This window comes from Cynocephalus volans, chromosome 3, assembly GCF_027409185.1.
Source record: "Cynocephalus volans isolate mCynVol1 chromosome 3, mCynVol1.pri, whole genome shotgun sequence".
NCBI lineage: Eukaryota > Metazoa > Chordata > Mammalia > Dermoptera > Cynocephalidae > Cynocephalus > Cynocephalus volans.
Genome location: NC_084462.1, coordinates 43,916,828 through 43,938,194, shown reverse-complemented (window position 1 = coordinate 43,938,194; position 21,367 = coordinate 43,916,828). Strand labels below are relative to the sequence as shown.

The window sequence follows — 21,367 nt, the reverse complement described above, 5'->3', positions numbered from 1 at the left end:
AACAGTCTCTCTTATTAGCCACATCTTATATTTGCACCTTCCCACTTTTTGAATTAGATTGTGGTGATCTTACTGTTAGGGACCCCAGGATGCCTAGGACGGCAAACAATCTCTAGAAGAATAAAGTAAGAATAAAAAACCATCCCAGGCCTTATTACTTCTACTTGACACATAAGCAAAACTAACTAAGCCTACTCAGAAGCAATAAAATATAAATGAAAATATGCAGAAAAAAATGAACAATAGAATCAGCCTCCTGGGGGCTCCAGAAATTGGGGTTATTAGGCACAGTCTTTGACTTTAACATAACAATTTTTACTATGTTCAAGGAGATAAAGAAAAGATTGAGAATTTTGGCAAAGAACTGGAAACTTTTAAAAAATGGAAATTTTAGAACAAAAAATATACTATTAAGGACTTAATGGATGAGTTTCATAACATATTAGACAAAGCAAATAGGAGAATTGGTAAACTAAAAGATAAAACAAAAGAAAATAATCCAGAATTCTGTAGAGTCAAAGGGATGGAAAATCAAGACATGTAAGAGCTAGAGAATATAATGAGAAGGTCTAACATACATTAGATTGGAGTCCCAGGAGGCAAAAACAGGGAAAATTGGGCAGAAGGAGACTTTGAAGAGATAATCACTAAGAATTTTCCAAAACAGACAAAAAAACAAGTCATAGAAGGAGGAAGCCCTACAAAACCCATGTGGGCTACAGATAATGCTGTGCTTTATGAAAAATTTAAACCTTTTAACAACAGAAAGCTGGGAAACAGTGAGCTAAAGCCTCCATCTCAGGAAGTTAGAAAAGAACAGCACATTAAACCTCGACTGAGTAGAAACAAATTATAAAGAGCAAAAATTCTTGAAATAGAAAAACATAATACAAATTTAATTAAGTGTTTCTTTAAAAACACTAATAAAATTAAATGTGTATTTCCATTGACATTCAATTCAAAATATTTTCTCATTTCCTTTATAACTTCTTCTTTGGCCTTTAAGTTATTTTCTTAATTTCATAAGTATGGGGATTTTCTAGTTATCTTTTGACTATTGTTTTTAGCTGAATTATTTTTGTTTCTGGCAAACTTACCTCCATATGATAAAATTCTCTGAAATTTGCTGGTACTTTTTTTGTGGTCCAGCATGTGATCAATTTTTTTCTATGTTCTTTGTCTATTGGAAAAGAATGTTTATTCCATAGGATAAGCATGGATTGTGAATTCTACTTGTTTTAACCAAATTTTTAATACATAATATGTGTAATAACTTACTGTATCAGTACAGATTTAGAAACTTGTTATACACCAATTCCAGAAATTTTCACTTTTCCTTTAAACCATATCATTTTTACTGATATTGTCATTTTCAAATGCATAATATGTTTACAGATGAGTCCTCCATTTGCCTTATTCCTATTTCAATTTTTGTTGAGTTTTCTTCTTGTTTCCCAAAAACTAGGATACTTCAGGCCACATGCTGTCAAAAGCAGAGGCATCCTTGAGCTTTTAAAGCATTGAGCAAATTTGGGATAGAGAAAGTCTTCTTAAATAAGAAACCAAAGAAAGCCTAATCAAAAAGGAAAGATTGAGTGATTTGCCTGTGTTAAAATTAGGAACCTTTGTTCATCAAAAATATAAAGAGGGTGAAAAGGCAAGACAAAATGTGAGAATATGTATGGTATGTATATGACTAAAAGAGGGTTTTTTAAATGAAGAATACCTACAAATCAATAAGAAAAAGAAAACCAAATTTTAAAAAATGTATATGAGAACACAGGCACTTCGCAAAAGAAGCTATCTGGGTGTCTAATAAACACAAGAAGATCTTCAATCTCAGTAATTATGGACATGCAAAATTGAAACCACAAAGAAAGAGCACTGCACACCTACCAGATTAGCTAAAGTGAAATGATAATACCAGGTATTGACAAGGCTATGGAAAAACACAAACTCTCACACACTGTTGATGGGAATACACATTGTTGTAACCATTTTTGCATTATCTACTTAAGTTGCAGATATATATATGCTGCGGCCCAGCGTTTTCACTCATTCTTATGTACTGTAGAGAAATGCCACGAGTACCACGAGATATGTAAAACAGTGTGCACAGCATTATTTCTTATAGCCAACATCTAGAAATACTCCAGATTTCTGTTAACAATAAAACAGATAAATTAATGATAGTATGTTTATATGAAAGAATACTATACTACAGTGAAAAGAAACCACAGTAGTACTCAACATGGATGAATTTCATCAAACTAATACGAATAGAAGAAGATAGATGCAGATACTAGATGATTCTATCTACATAAACTTTGAAAAGCAGGCAAATAAAACTTTAGTGTTAGTTTTAGTGTTATAGGTGCATGTGTAGATAGATGGTAAACCAATAAAGAAAATCAAGAAATTAAAAGTCACGATAGTTGTTACTTTGGGTAGATGGGACTATAGTAGTGTTTTGGGGGGCCCAGTTATGAAGACTTCTGGAATTCTAGCAATATTCTTTTTCTTGATCTGAGTGGTGATCGTGGATCTTCATTTTATAAATTCTTGACCTGTAAGTTTTTGTTTTGTGTGTTTTCTGTATACGTGTTATATTAACAATGAAAATGTTTTAATAATATAATGTACTAAATATGAAAAGGGAATTACAACCACAAGTATGAAGGCACTTTTAAAATTATAAGAGAATGTAGTATACATTGTGTAATATTTATACTTTTTAATTCCAAAATCTAGAGAGAGAAAAAATTCATAGACACTCATACTCATTCACAGAGAGACTATCAGAAGCCTTTTGAGTCTTTGGATGTTGTTGTGTACATGTGGCAGTTAGGACTGCCGCACCCCTCTCGAAAGCATGAATCGAGTTAGTTTAAGATGACAAGCCAACTTGCCGAGGATGGCAAAGTAGCAAGCTAGAAAGATTCTGAGGCTTCATTGTTGAGCTGCTGAAGCAGCTGAGCCTGGAACCACTCTTCCCTGAGTTGTCTTATGTGAGATAATAAATTTTCCTCACTCTTAAGAGAAAAAGTAAGATAAAATATAAGTAGCAGATAGAGGAATGTTTAATAAATGGAAATGAAAAATAAGTAAATAAATAGATAGGTGGATGGATGGATGGGCATTTAATTGTGCCTAAAGAAAAGAAACCCAATTAGTGTTTTAAAAATTGAAAAAGATGTTTATCATTGGCAGTAATCATGAAATTAAAATAAAAATGGCAAAAAAAAAAAACCCCAAACAAACCACTTTTACTTACTAATTCCCAACTGTTACCACTTTTTATTGTGACATGCAGTGCTGATGACGGCATATGGAAACTTATGATTTCATATGTGCTTTTGTGGCATTGTAAATAGTAACAATCTTTCTGGAAATATTTTGGCAAGATGTTTCAGTAGTCATAAAAATGGTTGGGCCCATGCCCACTAATCCCATTTTTGGGAATCTCTCCTAAAGAAGTAAATTAGAATATGCAAAGGTTCATTGCAACTTTATTTATAGTAATAACTAAAAGGAAGAAATCAACATATTCAACAATATGAAAGTTCAGTAAATAAGGTTGCAACTGAATTCCTTTTTAGCTGTGATTTTAAACTTTCAAAACATATGCACATGGAAAATAAAAAGGAGAAGAAAATCCAAACTGATTGTAATAGTTACGTTAGGATGGTTGGAATAAGTTTTTCCTTCTCTTTTTCTAGTTTCTGAACTTTCTGTGATGGTATATTGATATGGTACCCCTACAGTCATGATATTTTAATTGTAGTAAATTAGAAAATAATTTTTTCCTGGTAACTTGATAATTTTTTCTTTTCTATCTATGTCATTATCTGTGCAAATAAAACCTGGCAGCTTTGTACATATAAATTGTATAGATCTTTCATAGTGGCAATCTTTTTATTGGATTATGATTTACTAAATATACTCATAATTCTCCACTTAGAGTTTACTTTTAATACTCAGTTTATACTGTAGTTCAGATGACTTTGGGGACTCCTTTAAACTTTGGGCCTACCTTTAAATATCAAGCATAAAGTCAAGTCTTGGATATCCAGCAACTTTACTTTTTTTTAAACACGTAAGAAAGAGAAAAAAATATACTGGACTAGAAAAAGGCTCAAGAAGCTCTTGGAATTGTTTAAGGTTGAGTGAAGCTAAAATAAGAGTTCGCATTATAGCAGGGGCAGTGGCAGTTAAAAAGAGGAGATAGATAAGGCAAAAGACATAGTAAAGAATGATAGCTCTGTGAGGGTGGGGATGGGGATGATGGAGGATGACAGGTTGTACAAGTGTTTAGAACAGGTTGAATTGAGATGACAGCAACCTGTCTGGGGGAAAGTGGCCACCAGCTGTTTGAATGTGGGCTAGAAATTAGGAGAGACAAAGCAGAAATACAGATTTGAGTCATTCACATTGAGGCGATGGTTGAAGTGGTGTATTCTTCAACCATCGTGCTTCATGGTAAATGAAGTCTCTGAAAGAGGAGGAGAAATGTTGCCTCTTCAAGGCTACCCACAGAGTAGAGACTCAGAGGGGAATACAGTATTCAGAAAGAGAAGCAGCAAGATCCCATGAGCATTGTCTGCTATTAATGATATATTTCTAATGGACAGGATCCATCTTGTACATCATATAGGAATTTTCATAGAATTAAGTATATATGTTTTCAGTTATTTCATAAACCACGGTCTTTCTTAGTTTCAGAAACCTCAGGCAGTTCCTCATACAAATAACATAATTTTATAACTTTTAAACTGTATTTTTTTTATTTATTGAATAATCAGCTGAATGTTTGTCAAATTTTATGACAAGCTTGTCAAATATGATAAAATCAATTCTTGAATCTTGCTTTGGGTGAGTTTTTCAGAATCCTTTGAAGTATGCATATCAGTTGAACGTCTGAAATGGATTCATAGTAAAATGTTAATGACCTCATTGTCTATAGTTTAGCCTTAGAAGAGTAGTATTAGGACATGGAGTACTTGCCAGCCACTTGAAAGCATTATTTCAGCTAATGTGATTTATATTCTGAAATATGAGCCAGACTGATAAAATTGAATGACCTGCCTTATAGCTTCAGAACTGTAATTGAGATTAGCTCTCTTAAGTTTTTGGAGGCATCAGTATGCAGCTTGCTAAAGTATATTTTTTTTGCACATTTGTGTTAGGGTAGTAAATTATCACGAAAACTGAAAACAATCACATTAAATTCGGTTTATTTGTTTAGAGTAGATACTTTAATTCCTAAATTTGTAAGCTGTGACAAGATGAGTTATAAACTGAAAGTATCTACCTCAAAAGTCTGTCTCAACAATATCTTCATATTTGTCATAAAATTGAATTGGAGGTAAGGAGGCATATATATTAGGTAGTACTTCACTACACAAATTAACAAGTTGTGCATTTGAGATTATTTTAGCTTCAGCCTGGCAGGTTACCAAACACTTACATCATCCTGTAATAATTGTCTGGTACAGACTCCTGACTTTACACTAAGAAATACTGTGTTTTTAGATCCCCTTCACTCTTGTAATTTGATTTTCATGGGTTACTATGGTACTATAGCTGAAAAGCATCATAGACTCCACATGGGAAAATAGTATTTGTGGTTCTTGATGATGCGTTCCTCTAAAGTATATATTTGCATCACCTTATAATGTCTTTGAGAGGAAATATTGTTTTATCCTTCAGATTTGAGTGCAAATCAAGTAAATAAGAATCTTCTAAGTATTATCAGAGAGATGCAGAGCACATATTCATGACATTATATATTAAGAGAAACATTGTTGTGCTGGCCCGTGGCTCACTCGGGAGAGTGCGGCGCTTGAGGCCACAGGTTCGGATCCTATATACGGATGGCCGGTGCGCTCACTGGCTGAGCGTGGCGCGACCACACCATGCCAAGGGTTGCAATCCCCTTGCTGGTTGAAAAAAAAGAGAGAAACATTGTTAATCTAACATTCTCATATTGTTATGTAATATGGAGTTTCAATTAAACCTTCCTACTTTTGAATAAAATTATTTAATAAACATTTTGTATCCTCCAGATGTCTGGCTTAGCAATTAGTTCTGCCCAGCTCATGGATGAGCTCTACTCCACAGGGGATAGCCTAGTGAAGAGGTTGTGTTTTTTAACAGCACTGCTTTCTGAAGCTTAACAGGATGCAGGAAATTGCTCTGTGGGGTGTGGAAAGGAGATTCAGCCCAGATTTAATACATACCCCTTCAGGATAATAGAAGCAGAATGCAGGAAATAGCCTTATATAACCTTATATAGCCTCATAAGGTTAACTGAAATACTAGCGTCAACAGCAAAATTAAATCACAGAAATGAATTAAAGCTGCTAGGTCAGTTGGTAACCAGTTTTAGAGAAAGCAAGAGGAATTAGGTGAAAGTAAGGGGGAAAAAACCACATTGATCATCTGGAGCCCTGAAATTCTGAATGATAACTGCTGGAGAGAGAGAGGCCAGTTCCTAAGGACCAAACCTTACCTCTCTTTTCTTTGTCCCATGGTATTCAGATACCCAAATTGAAAATGTAGTGGTTAGAATCCAACAGAGTTGAACATATCACATGGCAAAACATTAACTTTTAGTTTCTCATATAAATAATTTACCTAAATAACATCATTTCAAACTCTAAGTATATCATAAGAAGATAGATATATTGAAATCCAGTTTCTTCAGCAGGTTATCTTTACGAACTCTCTTGTTCTATTTCTTCCTAGTCATATTGTTTTTTGTTTTATGATTCATATATCTATCAGTTGACCCTGTTCATTATATAATGTTTCTGAAAGTGCTTTATAAACTGCCAAGTACTATACAAACTTTAAGTGGTTTTGTTATAGAATTAAAAATGATCTGATAAACCAATACAAAGTTCCTAAAGTGGAAAATATGTGCGTTTCATCATTGTATTTTTGTCATTAATCTGGTGCGGTTCTTTGGGGCCAATGATTTCACTACTCGGTGTGAGATTATTAGGAAGAATTTTAGGCCAATGTTAAGCACACAGCAGACACTCAGTTTGGGTTAGTCCTTGTATGTATGTTAACATTGATGTATGTGTGTGTATTTGTAACATCTAGTCTAGTGTCTACTTATTTTTGGTAGATTCTCAAGGTTTTTCTTTATACTGAAAGGAAAGGAACAGAACAAATATAACAACCCTTTCCTTCTGATAGTCCTTGGAGGCATGGATTCTCCAGGTATATCTTCCCTGGCATTCCTTACTCACACTTTATTTATTCATGCTTTAGCATATAATTTTTCTCACATTGATCTATAATGCCTGCCTTCTCTTTTCTTCTGTCATTCTTCTGTCCTATCAAACTGCCAGTAGTTAATCCCACAAAGGCTTCCCTAATTAAGCCCACATGCCTACAATCAATGCTTTGCTTTCTATTTCCTTGTAAATTTTGTGTGGTTACCCTTAGTTGTGTTTCTTTTGCCCATATCTTCAGTATAATTTTGGCATATCTAAGCCTGTTATGGTGTATGCCTCTTCTTGCTAATTAGTTGTAAAACTGCTTGAAACCATGCAGGATTTTTTTTTTTTTTTTTTTCTGTCTCCTTATACCCTCCCAACTGCACAGTGCTCTACACATACAGATGTTTTATAATTTTTTATTTCCAAGTAGTAAAGGTAGTTCTATATTGTGTTTTAGATTGTTGCTACTACTGATGATGTGTGAATGCTGAGTCCCATGCAGAGTATTCAAGAGGCCTGTTCAGCCCTTCTAGAATTTTTAGTTCAGTTTTCTGAATATTTTGTTCTTGATCAGCTTTGTAATAAAAACTGAGTGGAATTCTTAAGCCAACAGGTTTATTTTATCCAGTGCTCTTAAATTAACATCTACTTAGCATAGTAGAGTAGACTTTGATAATAGAGACTATTCAAAATAGAATAGTACAATATTCATGGCATTAAGTCCTCATTTATTACTAAAAGCAAACTTTACACATGGTAAACCTAAAGCTTTTTGTTTTGATTATAAAATTTGTGGGATCTTAAAAATATGGAATTAGAATACATTTTTTATGGGCAGTTAACACTATCTTAGATTTAGTAATTACATTTTCACAAGATATTTTTATAAATATGTCAAATAGTTAATGTTTTTTATTTTCACTTTCTTTGTGATTTACTTAGAATTTGAAATATGCAGTATCTCTTTTATACATGAACATTATGTGTTCCTGTACGATTTGTTACTTAACTACTTTGTGTTATCACCATCATTGGACTATAAGCTGATGAATAGTAGCTATCTAGTAAGTTATGTTGCAACCAACAGAAAAACACTTCACGCTTAAATAGTATAGTGGATTTATTAATGTATATGTAACTGAAAAGATCCAGAAGTAGTACAGACTACAAGCATGGTTTAATCAGGGCTTTTACTTCAATTCTTTGCTATTCTCCTTTGTACATTAGCTTTTCCCTCATTCTGGCTTTCTTCTGAGTCTCAAAATGACTTCTCCTTTGCAAGCTTCTTTACCTATATTCTGACTAGTCATTCCTAGATCTCATCACTGTAGTGAGGGGTAGAATGCTTTATACTCATTGCCTCTGACCTGAGTCAAATACCTGTCACAAAGCCAATCTGTGGCCAGGGTGGAGGGGCATTTGAAGTGGAGTCAGGCCGACCCAACACACATGGCTGCTACACACAGGAAGAACTAGAATGACTATAGTACTCATGAAAACAGGGATGGTCTTGTACATTTATTTCATATCTCAACTGGTTCCCAAAAGTGCTATGTCCACAGAATATATATCACAGTGTGCCTATGCCTTTATTTCATCTAACAGAGATGGGTGGTTCTATTAGGGGAAGTTAAAAAGTAGGAATGGCATGATTAAAGTCAGATAAACGACAAATATTTAATAAGGACCTTAATGGAAGCTGTAGAAACAGGGCAGGTAGAAGTAGAGCCATGAGGAAGAAATACTTGGTGAAATTGAGGCATGAGAGCTGAGTGCTAAATAAGCTACAGTTAAGGAATCACCTTGATGCTTAGTTCAGTACCCAAAACTTAGAAGCAATGCCTTTGTTGTCACAAGAATGAATCAGTAGGCTGGTCTTGGACATTTTCTTATATCTCTATTGTCTCAGTCCCCAGTATGAGATGCCCTGTTAGAAATGTGTATTGTGTTTTAATTATCTCTCAGCAGGTTTAAGCAGTAATGCTGGTAAACAAGTGGTGTTAGTCTTAAGCTTTATATGTACTTCAGATTTTTGTTGACTTTCTTTGGTTATTTTTAAAATATCCTAATATACATGGGTAGTCACTAGTGAATTTTGTTATAAAATTCATTTGCAACTCAGACTGAGGAAAACTTGCTTTGTATTTGGGCCATAGTATTTTAATAACTCTTTTCATGTTAATGATATTTCATTTTTCCAGGGAATGGATTCGTAAACTCAAGAGCTTCTCCAAATATGATTGGAACTCCTGGTGCAAATAGTTTAGGCAAAGTCATGCCTACAAAGTCTCCCCCTCCACCAGGTGGTGGCAATCTTGGAATGAACAGTCGAAAACCAGATCTTCGAGTTGTCATCCCCCCTTCAAGCAAGGGAATGATGCCTCCACTGGTAAACTGAATCTTTCTTCACCTTCATTCTTGTAAAACACGTATTTTATACATAGTCTATATCTTCCTTTGGAATTTTCTGTACCTCAGAATCCATACCTTTTCCTAATGAATATTTCTACTGAAAATTAGCATTCAAAGGGACGAGTCTATTTTAAATGCACAAAAATCAGATTATGGAAAAATAAAAAATCTGCGTAATGGTTACTTAAAATTAAAGCTATATATGGAGAGGTTATTATGCTTAGTTTTAATTTTACCAGGCTAGGAACTTTGCTTAGAGATTTCAATCCCAAATTTATAAATTAAACGTGACATTTCTTCTCTGTATTTTGCATACTTTCAGTAATCTGTTACACATGCTTTTCTGTGAGAGAAACACCAAATTATTTATTAGAAAATTGTATATACCAAAGAGAACTATCGTAGATATGGAAGAATGTGTACAAACTTGAATGAGTTATTCTCCGAATAATTTTCTCTGCTTTTTTCTTCTCAAATAACCTTTCTATTTAACTTTATAAAGGAGTGCAGTTACCCTCAACTCCATCCCTTAACGAGTTGTAGCCTCATTTGCTTTTGAATACCAAGTCTGTGTTTATGAAGAATAAGAGAATGTTTATCCCTCTTAGCCTCTTTTAGAAAAAATTGGAATATATAGGCAAATTTTAAAACCATTCTTAGTTTAGCAACTGTTTGACTGCTAGCACACTAAGTGAGATATGCTAGGTGTTGTTGCTACTATGCAGCTGCTAAACTTGGTATTTGACTTTTTGCTAAGTGAAGTGATGCTGTCAGTCTTAGATAATAATTCTACATTTGTATAATGCTTTATAGATTCTAAAACATCTTCATATGTGCACTGTCTCATTTGATTTTCACTTAGAATGTGATCATGTCTGTGTAGAGATGAGAACACTGAGCTAAAGGTTATTACTTGTTCAAGATATTACAAAATAGAGACAGGACCAAATCCCTTTAAGTTTTATACTCTGGGTCAAAAAACAAAGAAGTACTTTTTTATTCAGAGATACAAAAAGCTGGAAATTGTGTTGCTCCCAATGTTACAATGAAAAAACTTGAACATACAGCAAATTCACAGTTTTTATTGAACTCATTGTAGTGCTGAGATTTCAGGGCAACCAACTGACCCAGATGCTAAGGAGATGCTATGGGGAGAGATGACATTTGAGCACTGGACAAGGCACAGCGAGACATAGGTGGTAAAAGTTAAGTTAGGACTATTGGTGAATTGCCACAAACTAACTGCACACTAGCAGGAGCATGTGAAACTCCTGTGGGCCACAGTATAGTGCAAGTCCATGTTGTCTTGTAGGCTTTTTTTCTATAAACCACACTGGATGCTCACAGAAAAGACTGGGAATGTCCTGAAAAATTCTTCTTTGTGGTACACAACTGGGAGAGGGGAAGAGTAGCCACTGCAGTAGGGGCAAAAAGTTTTACCTGGATCTTTTGCTCCTTTCTTTTATATGGAACAAAAGCCCTAATCTGTGAGATATGAACAACAAACAATGTCACTCTTAGGGCACTGGTGAAATCTCATTTTATCTAGGGAAATGGAAAAGGAAAAATATTTCAACCCACAGTGGTGGAACCAGAAGACATGCTGGGTACAGAGCAATGTTGGGAGAGTGGCAGGATGACAGAGAAGGCCACAGACCTAGGCACAGCACAAAGGGGAAGGCTTGAAACTGAGAGTGGAGCATTCATTGGGCAGGGGGAAGGGTGGTGGGATCCTGTCAAACCAATCCCCACACCCAAAAGGATATGAAGCATTGGTAGGTACGTTGAGATTAACCATAGCAACAACAAAGCTCAAACCCAGTCCAGTTTCTAATTAAGTTAGCTCAAACCCTGCACCAAAGACCTGGCAGGAAGAAAGACCTATAGGTTGAGTCAGTAGGAATTATCCAAACTGAAATACAAAGGGAAAGAAGAATCAAAACAAAACAAAAAAACAGAACAAAGCATCCAAGAGCTGTGGGACATTATCAAATGGTGTAACATATTTGTAATTGGAATTCTAACAAGAGAAAAGAAAACAGAACAAGAGTAATATTATAAGAAATAATAACCAACACCAAGTAGGATAAATACTATCACCAATACACACACCCCCCACACACCCACACTCGGATTGCTAAAAGCAAAAGACAGAAGAAAAATCTGAAAGACAGCCAGAGAAAAGAGACACGTTACATACAGAAGAACAAAGATAAGAATTAATGCCAGACTTCTCTTCAGAAACTATAGAAGCTAGAAAACAATGGAGTAACATATTTAATGTGCTGATATTAAAAAAACAAAACTCTCAACTTAGAATTCTGTGCCCAGAAAAAATATCTTTCAAAAATGAAGAAGAAATAAAGAGTTTCTCAAACAAAAATGATGGGACTTTATTGCCAGCAGACTTCCTCTACAAGAAATGTTAAAAGAAGTCCTTCAGCAGAAGGAATATATGATCCCAGTAAAAACTTGACTTTACACGAAGGAATGAAGAACATTGGAAATGGAATAAATGAGAATATAATAAAATTCATTTTTCTCTATATTTTATAAACCTTTTATTTTAGAACAGTTTTAGATTTATAGAAAGATTGCAAAGATAGCATAGAATATTCCCATATACCCTATACCAGTTTCTCTTATTAACATCATATATTAGTATATACATTTGTTATAACTAGTGAACCAATATTGGTACATTATTATTAACTAAAGTTCATACTTTATTCAGATTTCCTCAGTTTTTAACCTTATGTCTTTTTCTATTCCAGGATCTAATCCAGGATACCACATAACATTTAGTAATCTCCTTAGAGTCCTCTTGGCTGTGAGAGTTTCTAAGACTTTCCTTGCTTTAGTGACCTTTAAAGTTTTAAGTAGTACTGCTCAGGTATTTTGTAGAATGTCCCTCAGTTGGAATTTGTCAGATGTTTTTCTCATGACCACACTGGGGTTATTAGTTTGAGGCAGGAAGGTCATAAAATTAAAGTACCATTTTCATCACATCATATCAAGGGTGCACACTATCAACATGACTATTTATTACTGATGTTAACTTGGTCACCTGACTAATGTAGTGTTTCACAGATTTCTCTATAAAGTTACTCTTTTTTGCCTTTCCACACTGTAGTCTTTGGAAGGAAATCACTATACACAACCCACACTTAAGGAGCAGGGAGTTAAAGCATCATATCCTTGAGGGAAGATTATCTACATGAATTATTTTGGAGTTCTTCTGCACAGAAAATCTATCCGTTTTCTCTCATTTATTTAATCATTTACTTAATCATTTATTTATAAAAGTATAGACTCATGGGCATTTATTTTACACTTTGGGTTGTAATGCAATACGACATTTTACTGTTGCTCAGCTTGTTCCAGCTTTAGCTTTTGAGGGCTATTCATTTGGTCCCTGTGTCCCTTTGACATACCTGTATCCTTGTGGGTTTCTTTGGAGGGAGCACTTCTTTATTTTGTGGCACGACCATGTTCTCCAAGTTCATCTTATGGATTTCCCACTGTAGTCCTAGAATTAGGTATTTCTCCAAGGAATTCCTTTTATTGGAAAATGGTATTAGAAAACAAGATATGGGTGTTTTCCCTCTTTTTAATTGCTCCACAAGATAACTGACTGTATAAAACAAAAATAGTGGCACTGTATTTTATGCCCATAGCACATGTAAAAATAAAATATATGACAACAAAGGATAGGAGGGAGGAATTAAAATATACTGTTGTAGGTTCCTATTGTACACATAATATAATATTTGAAGGTGAACTCTGAGTAACTAAAGATGTATATTGTAAACCCTAGTGCAACTCAGAAAAAATTTTTTAAAGGGGTGTGAATAGTAACTCAATAGAGGAAATAAAATGGAATTGTAAAAAATATTGTAATAGCCTAAGAAATGGAAAAAAAGAGAAAAACAAAGAACAGATGAAACAAAAAATAGCAAAATGGTGGATTTTAATCCAACCATATAAGTAATCACATTGAATGTGGTCAGAACACATCGATTAAGACAAATTATCCGATTTGTTTTAAAACAAAAAACAGCAAGACCAAGAAATATGCCATCTACAAGAAACATGCTTTAAATAAAAAGACATAGATAAAAGAATGGAGAAAAATATACCATGCAAACACAGTCAAAAGAAAGCTAAAGTAGAAATACTAATTTCAGACAACATAGACTTCAGAGCAGGGAATATTGTCAGGGATAAAGAGGGACATTACAATGTCCATTTTCCAAGAAATAACTATCTTTAGTGTATGCGCACCTAAGGCCTTCAAAATACATAAAGTGGCTCCACCCAGAAGCAGGCAAGAAACAGAGCACACCCAGGGTCCTAGGCAGGAGCTGAGAATAGCATCCCCTACTAGGAAGCAGGCAAGGAGCACACTGAAAACACCACTTCCACGCAGGTGGCCCACCACAGCTGCAGCTGCCGAAAAAGTGGTTCGATACCACAGCAGAAGCCACAGCCACCATGCAGGTGGCCAGCCAGACGCTCACTTGCATTGACACAGAAGGACAGTCACCAGCCTTGGAGACCAGATAAAGAAGAGGATGTCTCTCTCCTCAAAGCCCACTCCAGAGCAATAGAAGAAGCAGCTGCTCTGCCAGATAACCAGGCATCAACATAGAGATACTAGAAATACAAAAACCCAAGAAAATATGACACCACCAAAAGAATACAGTAATTCTCAAATACCAGACCCTATAGAGCAGGAAACCCTTGAAATGACTGAAAAGGAATTCCAAGCAACAATCTTAAGGAAACTCACTGAAATATGGGAAGACTCAGACAACATAATGAAACAAGAAAAAAATATCAGGATATGAAGGAAAAAAATTACAGAGAGATTAATACCTTAAAAAAGAATGTAGCAGAACTCACAGTACTGAAAGATTAACCCAGTGAAACAGAAAACACAACCAATAGCTTAAGCAGCAGGCTAGAACAAGCAGAAGAAAGAATTTTTGATCTTGAAGATAATCTTTTCAAAATAACCCTGGCAGACAAGAAAAAGGAAAAAAGAATTTTAAAAGTGAAGAAAACCTGAGAGAGCTAGCAGACAACCTTAAGCATACATTTGAATCATGGGTGTTCCAGAAGGGGTGGAGAATGGAAAAGGTTTGGAAAACCTATTCAATGAAATAATAATGGAAAACTTCCCAGGTACATGGAGAGACATGGACCTTCAGATCCAGGAGGCTCAAAAGATATCCAAACAGATTCAACCCAAAAGGATCCTCTCAAAGAGACATTATAGTCAAACTGGTAAAGCTCAAAGACAGAGAAAATCTTTAAAATAGCAAGAGAAAAGCATCAAATCACTTATAATGGAGCCCCTATTATAATCAAACTGGCAAAGCTCAAAGACAAAGAGAGAATCTTAAAAGAAGCAAGAGAAAATCAAGTCACCTACAAGGGAGCCCCTATCAGACTAACAGCACAGTTTTCAGCAGAGATTTGACCGGCCAGAAGAAATTGGGATGATATATTCAAAGTACTAAAAGAAAAAAGCTGCAGGTCAAGAATACCATACCCAGCAAGGCTGTCCTTCAGAAATGATGGGGAAATAGTGTATTTTCCAGACAAACAAAAATTGCAGTTCACCACCACAAGATCAGCCCTGCAAGAAATCCTCAAGGAAGTCCTGTATCTGGAATCCAAAAAAGCAATAATCACTACCATGAATACACAAGAAAGAACAAAACCCACTGGTAGAACAAAATGCAAATGAGAAAGAGAAAGAAAGTAAATCTTACCACCACAAAAAACCATAGTGACAATGTAATAATACCCCTGCTTTATTTCTGATTTTAGTGGTTTTGGTCTTCTCTCTTGTTTTCTTGGTCAGTCTAGGTAAAGGTTTGCAAATTTTGTTGATCTTTTTAAAGAATCAACTTTGGGTTTTGTTGATTTTCTTTATTGTTTTTTAATTCCCTATTTCATATATTTCTGTTGTACTCTTTGTTATTCCCTACTCATATTTGCCTTTGGTTTAGTTTGCTCTTCTATTTTCTTAAGGTAGAAGTTTACTGATGTACAAGGAATCTCTATTATTTCTACTAACTGTATGGAAATCTACAATTATTTCAATAAATATTTTTAGTTAAAAAATAAAAATACATAAAGCAAAACTGATAGAACTAAATGGTGAAGTAGAAAAATCTACAGTTGTAGTTGGAGACTTCAACCCCCCCTCTCAGTAATTGATAGAAGTAGACAGAAGAATCAGTAAGTATCTAGATGGTCTGAGCAACACTCAACCAACCAGACTTAAGAGATGTTTATAGAACAGTGGCAGAACACACATTTTTCTCAAGTGCACATGAAACAGTCACCAAAATGGACCATATTCTGTACCATAAAACAAACCTCAGCAAATTTCAAAGAATTGAAATCATACAGATTATTCTTTGACTGTAATGAAATCAAACTAGAAATCAGTAACAGAAAGACAATAGGAAAATCTCTATATATTTAGAAATTAAACATACTTTTAAATAACCCATAGGCCAAGAAGAAATCTCAAGGAAATTTAAAAACACATATAGCTGATTGGAAATGAAAACACTATTTATCAAAATTTGGGGAACCAGCTAGAGTTGTGCTATGGGGAAATTTATACCACTAACTGTTGATATTAGAAGAGAAGAAAGTTCCCAAATCAGTAAACCTTAGCTTTTACCTTAAACTTGAGAAAGAAGAGCAAACTTAATCCAAAGCAAGTAGAAGAAAGGAAAAAATAAAGAATAGAAGTTAATGAAGTATAAAACAGAAAACAGTAGAGAAACTCAAATCAAAAACTTTTTGCTTTTTAAGATCCATAAAATTGATAGTCCTCTAGCTAAACTGACCAAAGAAAACCGAAAGACCCAGGTTATCAATATTAAGAATGAAGAAGGCATATTGCCCAAAAGACATTAAAAGATAAGAGAATATTACAAACAGTTCTATTCCAGTAGATTTGATAGTTTAGATGAAATGGGCAAATTCTTTCAAAGGTACAAACTATCAAAGGATTACTAGTAACTCACTGAAGAAGAAATAGTTAACCCAAATAGTAAATATCTATTAAAGAAATTGAATTCCTAGTTTAAAAATCTTCCAAAAAAGAAAACTCAAAGCCAGATGATTTCACTGGCAAATTCTACCAAACATTTAAGGAAGAAACAATCAAGTTATATATGATCTCTTTCAGAAAAATAATACAAGATCAGGGAACACTTCCCAACACATTTTATTATGCCAGCATTACCCTAATATGAAACCAGAATAAGGCATTACAAGAAAAAAAAAATCTGCAAACCAGTGTCCCTCATGAACTCTAGTCATAAAAATCCTCAAAATATTAGTAAATAAATTCAGCAATATATAAAAAGGATAATATTGCAAGACCAAGTGGGTTTCATCCCAGGAATGCAAGGCTGATTGTACATTTGAAAATTCATCAATAAAATTCACCATGTTAACAGAATTCAACATTTATTCATGATCTGTATGCTGAAATCTACAAATACTGCTGAAAGAAATCAAAGATGACCTAGCTGAACAGAGAGATACATCATATTAATGAATTTGAAGACTCAATATTGTCAAGATGTCACTGCTTCTCAGATTGATCTGTAGCTTTTCAGTCAAAATCATAGCAACCTTTTTTGTAGATAATAATAAGCCAATACTAAAATATATATGGAAAGACAAAGAAACTACAGTAGCCAAAACAATTTTGAGATTATTTATATGAAAACTATATTTGTAAATGATAAACATATAAAATTGTTATTTCAAATTCTTCTGTTTATTAACAAATGTTTGAGTTCCTTTTGTTTCCTAACACTGTGCTATCTACTGTGGGAAATGAAACAATTTCTGCCTGCCCAAGTAGCACAGAATCTAAAGAAGTAAATGGACCTATGTGACCAGGTGAGGTAGTGACAGGAGAATTAAGATGTAAGTACAGAGTTAGTTTTCTCAAGATACCAAGTATAAACTGGTATAGTGACGAGGATCCCCTTTTAAATATTGTCACAGCATTCTGTGTGTAGGAGAGGCCAGCGTAAGAGCGGACTGAGTTAGGAGGAGGAGGGTGTCTTTAAATCCTGGCCATAGAGAATTTAAAAGACTTGTTCCAGTCTTTTGAAAAATTAAGTATAGAGACAATAAGTAATTTATATTTCTATTTGTTGTGTCTATAATCATCTCTTTAGAATTCCAAACAACTGCTAGGGTCCAAATAACATGTTTTTCTATAGAAATATTTTGTTTGTGAGTACCAACAGTCTTAGTAACTCTCTTATCCCTCTTATGTGCTGAGTGCAGTCGGAGGAAGAGGAATTGGAGTTGGTGAGTGTGGTTTTCTGCTTGAAGAGAGTTGAAAAGGATGTAGAAAGTACTAATTATCTTAAATGTTTTTATCTAACCAGTGTTTCTTTTGTTACACAATTTTTTATTATTAAATACTGTGCAAACACTTTGAATAACTAAAGCAATTACTGGTGCTACAGACTCTGGTTTTTCTATTTATAATTGTATATGTTGAGCCATTTTATTTGTTGGAGGGAACTTTGGAATACAGCCCTTAAAAGCAGGAGCTGTCCATGAGCATAGGACACTTGTTAAAGATTTTTTTTTTTGTAAGGAAAGATATACCTTATATAGCTTTCCAAATTTAAAATATTTTTAGAAAATTAATTCACTTTCAAAGCTCCTCAGATTGTAACACACGGTCGTGTGTTATTTCTTTCAAAAAGATTACATCATTTTTGGTGAGGTCACCTTTTTCAGGGTTGGAATTATTTCATCCTGCATGAGGACAATCTTTTGAGCCACAAGGGGGTTCCCTGTTTACTAAAAGGAATGTCTATAATTGAACATAGACAAATTTACTTTTCTATCATGAGATATTCTGTTCTTAAAAGCAGCCGTTATCTTTTTTTCCAAAACAAATATTTTCTATTGGCTTTTCCTCTAGAAAATAAAAGACTAAAAATAACTCGCAGTTGATCTATTTCTGCTTTAGGAACTAAAACCCAACCCTCACAGAAGCAATCATATGAATTCAAAGTCAGCTGCTAATTAGATAAAACTTGAAAATGTTCAGTTTTTAGCATGGACATGAGTTGAGAGTGCATGAAAGCATGGGGGAGAAAGGCATCTGCTGGTTTTATTACATTTCATTATTGTACATTTGTGTGTGCTGGTTTGTTTTGCACAGTGTTTTCTTTTCAAATGCTGTTGTCTGTACTATATCCTTAAAATATGAGATTGTTCTTTAATGAGCTTTGTGATTGCTCTCACAATTTTGGATGTGGTTTTGTATTGGTTAACTGAAATATACTAGTGAGCTGTAAATGTGACGTTGAATTATATTATGAATATCTTTTGGAGAAATACTTTATTTAGTGATACCTTCATCATTAGCAAATGGAAGTTTATAATTCAAGCTAAAATAATTCATCTTAGATTAGACCTCACAGTTTACCGTTAACTTGTGAATACTTCCATGAATTCTCTAGTGCTATGTTGCCCTCTAGTGGTTCTGAAAGTCACTTCCTCTTACAGAACTCCATTCCATTGAGATTAGGAGTTTTGATGGGTAGAACCGTGATATATTGGAGTCTCATCATTACCCCCGTCTTTGAGGACACACCAAGAGATTGCCATGGATTTGAAGCCATGGAGTGGGTAGAATCCAGGCCAAACCATCTCACCTAATGACTTGACTTCTGAAGTTCCAAACCAAATATGAAAGAGTAAATTAAGTCCGAAGTAGATCCCTCTCAGAAAGTCATTAAAATTATTAACTTGATGCTGAGACTAAAATATATTCCCAATTGTCATACATTGACTTTCCACATTCCTTAAAGAATACCTATAATTACAGAATCTCAGAGATAAATTTCTAGGTCTCTGAAGACTTTAAAACCTAGAAATCATAAAAATAAATATTTGTAACTCAGAAACAGATACATGACTGAAAACTCTAAACAGCCATTCATATTCTTTAAAACTTAAGCTAATTCAGACTCTAAAACTTAATCAATTAAGAATGCAGAACTTTATGTGTCAGAACCAAAATATGACCAGAAACACAATCCTTTAGAAATTAGAAAGTTGTTCAAATTTGTTTGAGTTCTAAAATACAATCATGGATGGTTCTGATCCAAAGTGAGGATAGGCAGGTGTCCTGGGCCTGTGCTAAAGATTGTTATGGTGAGAGCCAGGCTGCAGAGAGTTGTTGAGAAGCCTTGCAATTCTACTACAACTTACTTCGTGACAGCTACAACAGAATAGCTATGGATCAAAAAGAATAAATATATTTATCTTTTTTTTTTTTTTTTTGCCAGTTATATAGAAATTTGGGGACAAAGGATTTCTTGAAACAATAACTTTAAGATACTATCTTACATTTGTGTAATACTTCAGTTACCTGTTCTCACAGTAGCACTGCAAGGCAGGCAGGACAAAGATTGCTGTCTTCTCTACTTGGCAAGTGAAGAGTTTCAGAGAGGTTAAATGGGTTTCCCAGTGCTTTGAAAATGGTGATTCTGGGACAAAAACTCAGGCAGTACATCTACATACTGCACAGTCTATAAGCACTAATCTGAGAACTGGATCCTCATCAAATGATCACTTTTCAGGTATTTAGATCTCGCCAGAGGCCACCTTCTGATGTGCCCTTCTGAAAATGGTAATAGAGAAAACTGAATCCCATTGTGAATCTTTATAATCTCAACGGACTGAATTTTACATTTATTAAATTTATTAAATGTAAGTTGGGCTTAGACCCCGACTGTCACCCAGCAGGCTCTGACTTCTTCATTTATAAAATATGCAAGTTGGAGTTGTGCTTTGGCCTTCTTACATGCTTGCAACGTGGGGTCCACTCTGTTCTCTGACTCTTGATTTTGAAGAAATGTTACTTTAAGCCAGTATGGTGAAAAACTGGTTCTGTCATACTCCTGCACATAGAGGACAATGACTGTCTTAAACTAACTTGATTATTTAATAGTAGACTTTTTTTATTCATTCCCAGTGTAACGGTTAGGATGCTACATAGGTGCAGTTAGTTAGTAAGCATTTAATATTGCTCCATCTGCAGCCCCACCAGCGTTTATTTTATTCAAATGTCTCTACTCAAAGCCTCACCTGTCAGAAGGCTGGGAGACTGCAAAGGGATACATATCTGAATTTGCTTTTAAAAAATAGGTCAACTGCAGGATCAGAGGGAAGGAAATCAGAATACAGGCTGCACTCAAGCCATGACTTCAAACCATGTTAACATGTGAATGCTGCATAAAACAGCAGTTTTGATTCCTGTACTCATGGACATATAATCCCTCTATATACAAATGACCTTTGCTATTATATCAGGTATTTAAAACCTGCACGTATTTCACTAAGGATAGCCTGAGAGTATTTCTGGTGGCATCAAGTCCTCACTTATGCTAACACATAACAGTGTTACCGCCCATAATGTAAGTTTCTATTTTAAGGCTGTGTCTCTGACATTAATAAACTCTATTTAAAAAGGGAAAATGAATAATTAATGTTAAAATGTGTTCCTTAAATATTTAGTTATTCCCATTAGTATTCTTAAAGTGTTCATATCATCACTGTTTCAGGAAATAATGACATTCAATAAAATTGTGAAAAATGTCACTTTTAAATTGAAAGTTATTTTTAAAATACTAACTCTGAAC

At 34.4% G+C, this 21,367-nt stretch overlaps 1 protein-coding gene across 4 annotated transcripts in view; it reads left to right on the top strand.

Annotated features, from left to right (window-relative positions):
* MEF2A (myocyte enhancer factor 2A) overlaps positions 1–21,367 on the top strand; it is a 167,652-nt gene that overhangs the window by 136,555 nt on the left and 9,730 nt on the right. For all 4 annotated transcript variants that reach the window (XM_063091920.1, XM_063091923.1, XM_063091924.1 and 1 more), the window contains 2 exons: positions 9,434–9,621; positions 17,985–18,008. In XM_063091920.1, the coding sequence (XP_062947990.1) occupies positions 9,434–9,621; positions 17,985–18,008 (212 nt within the window). The remainder of the gene's footprint in view (positions 1–9,433; positions 9,622–17,984; positions 18,009–21,367) is intronic.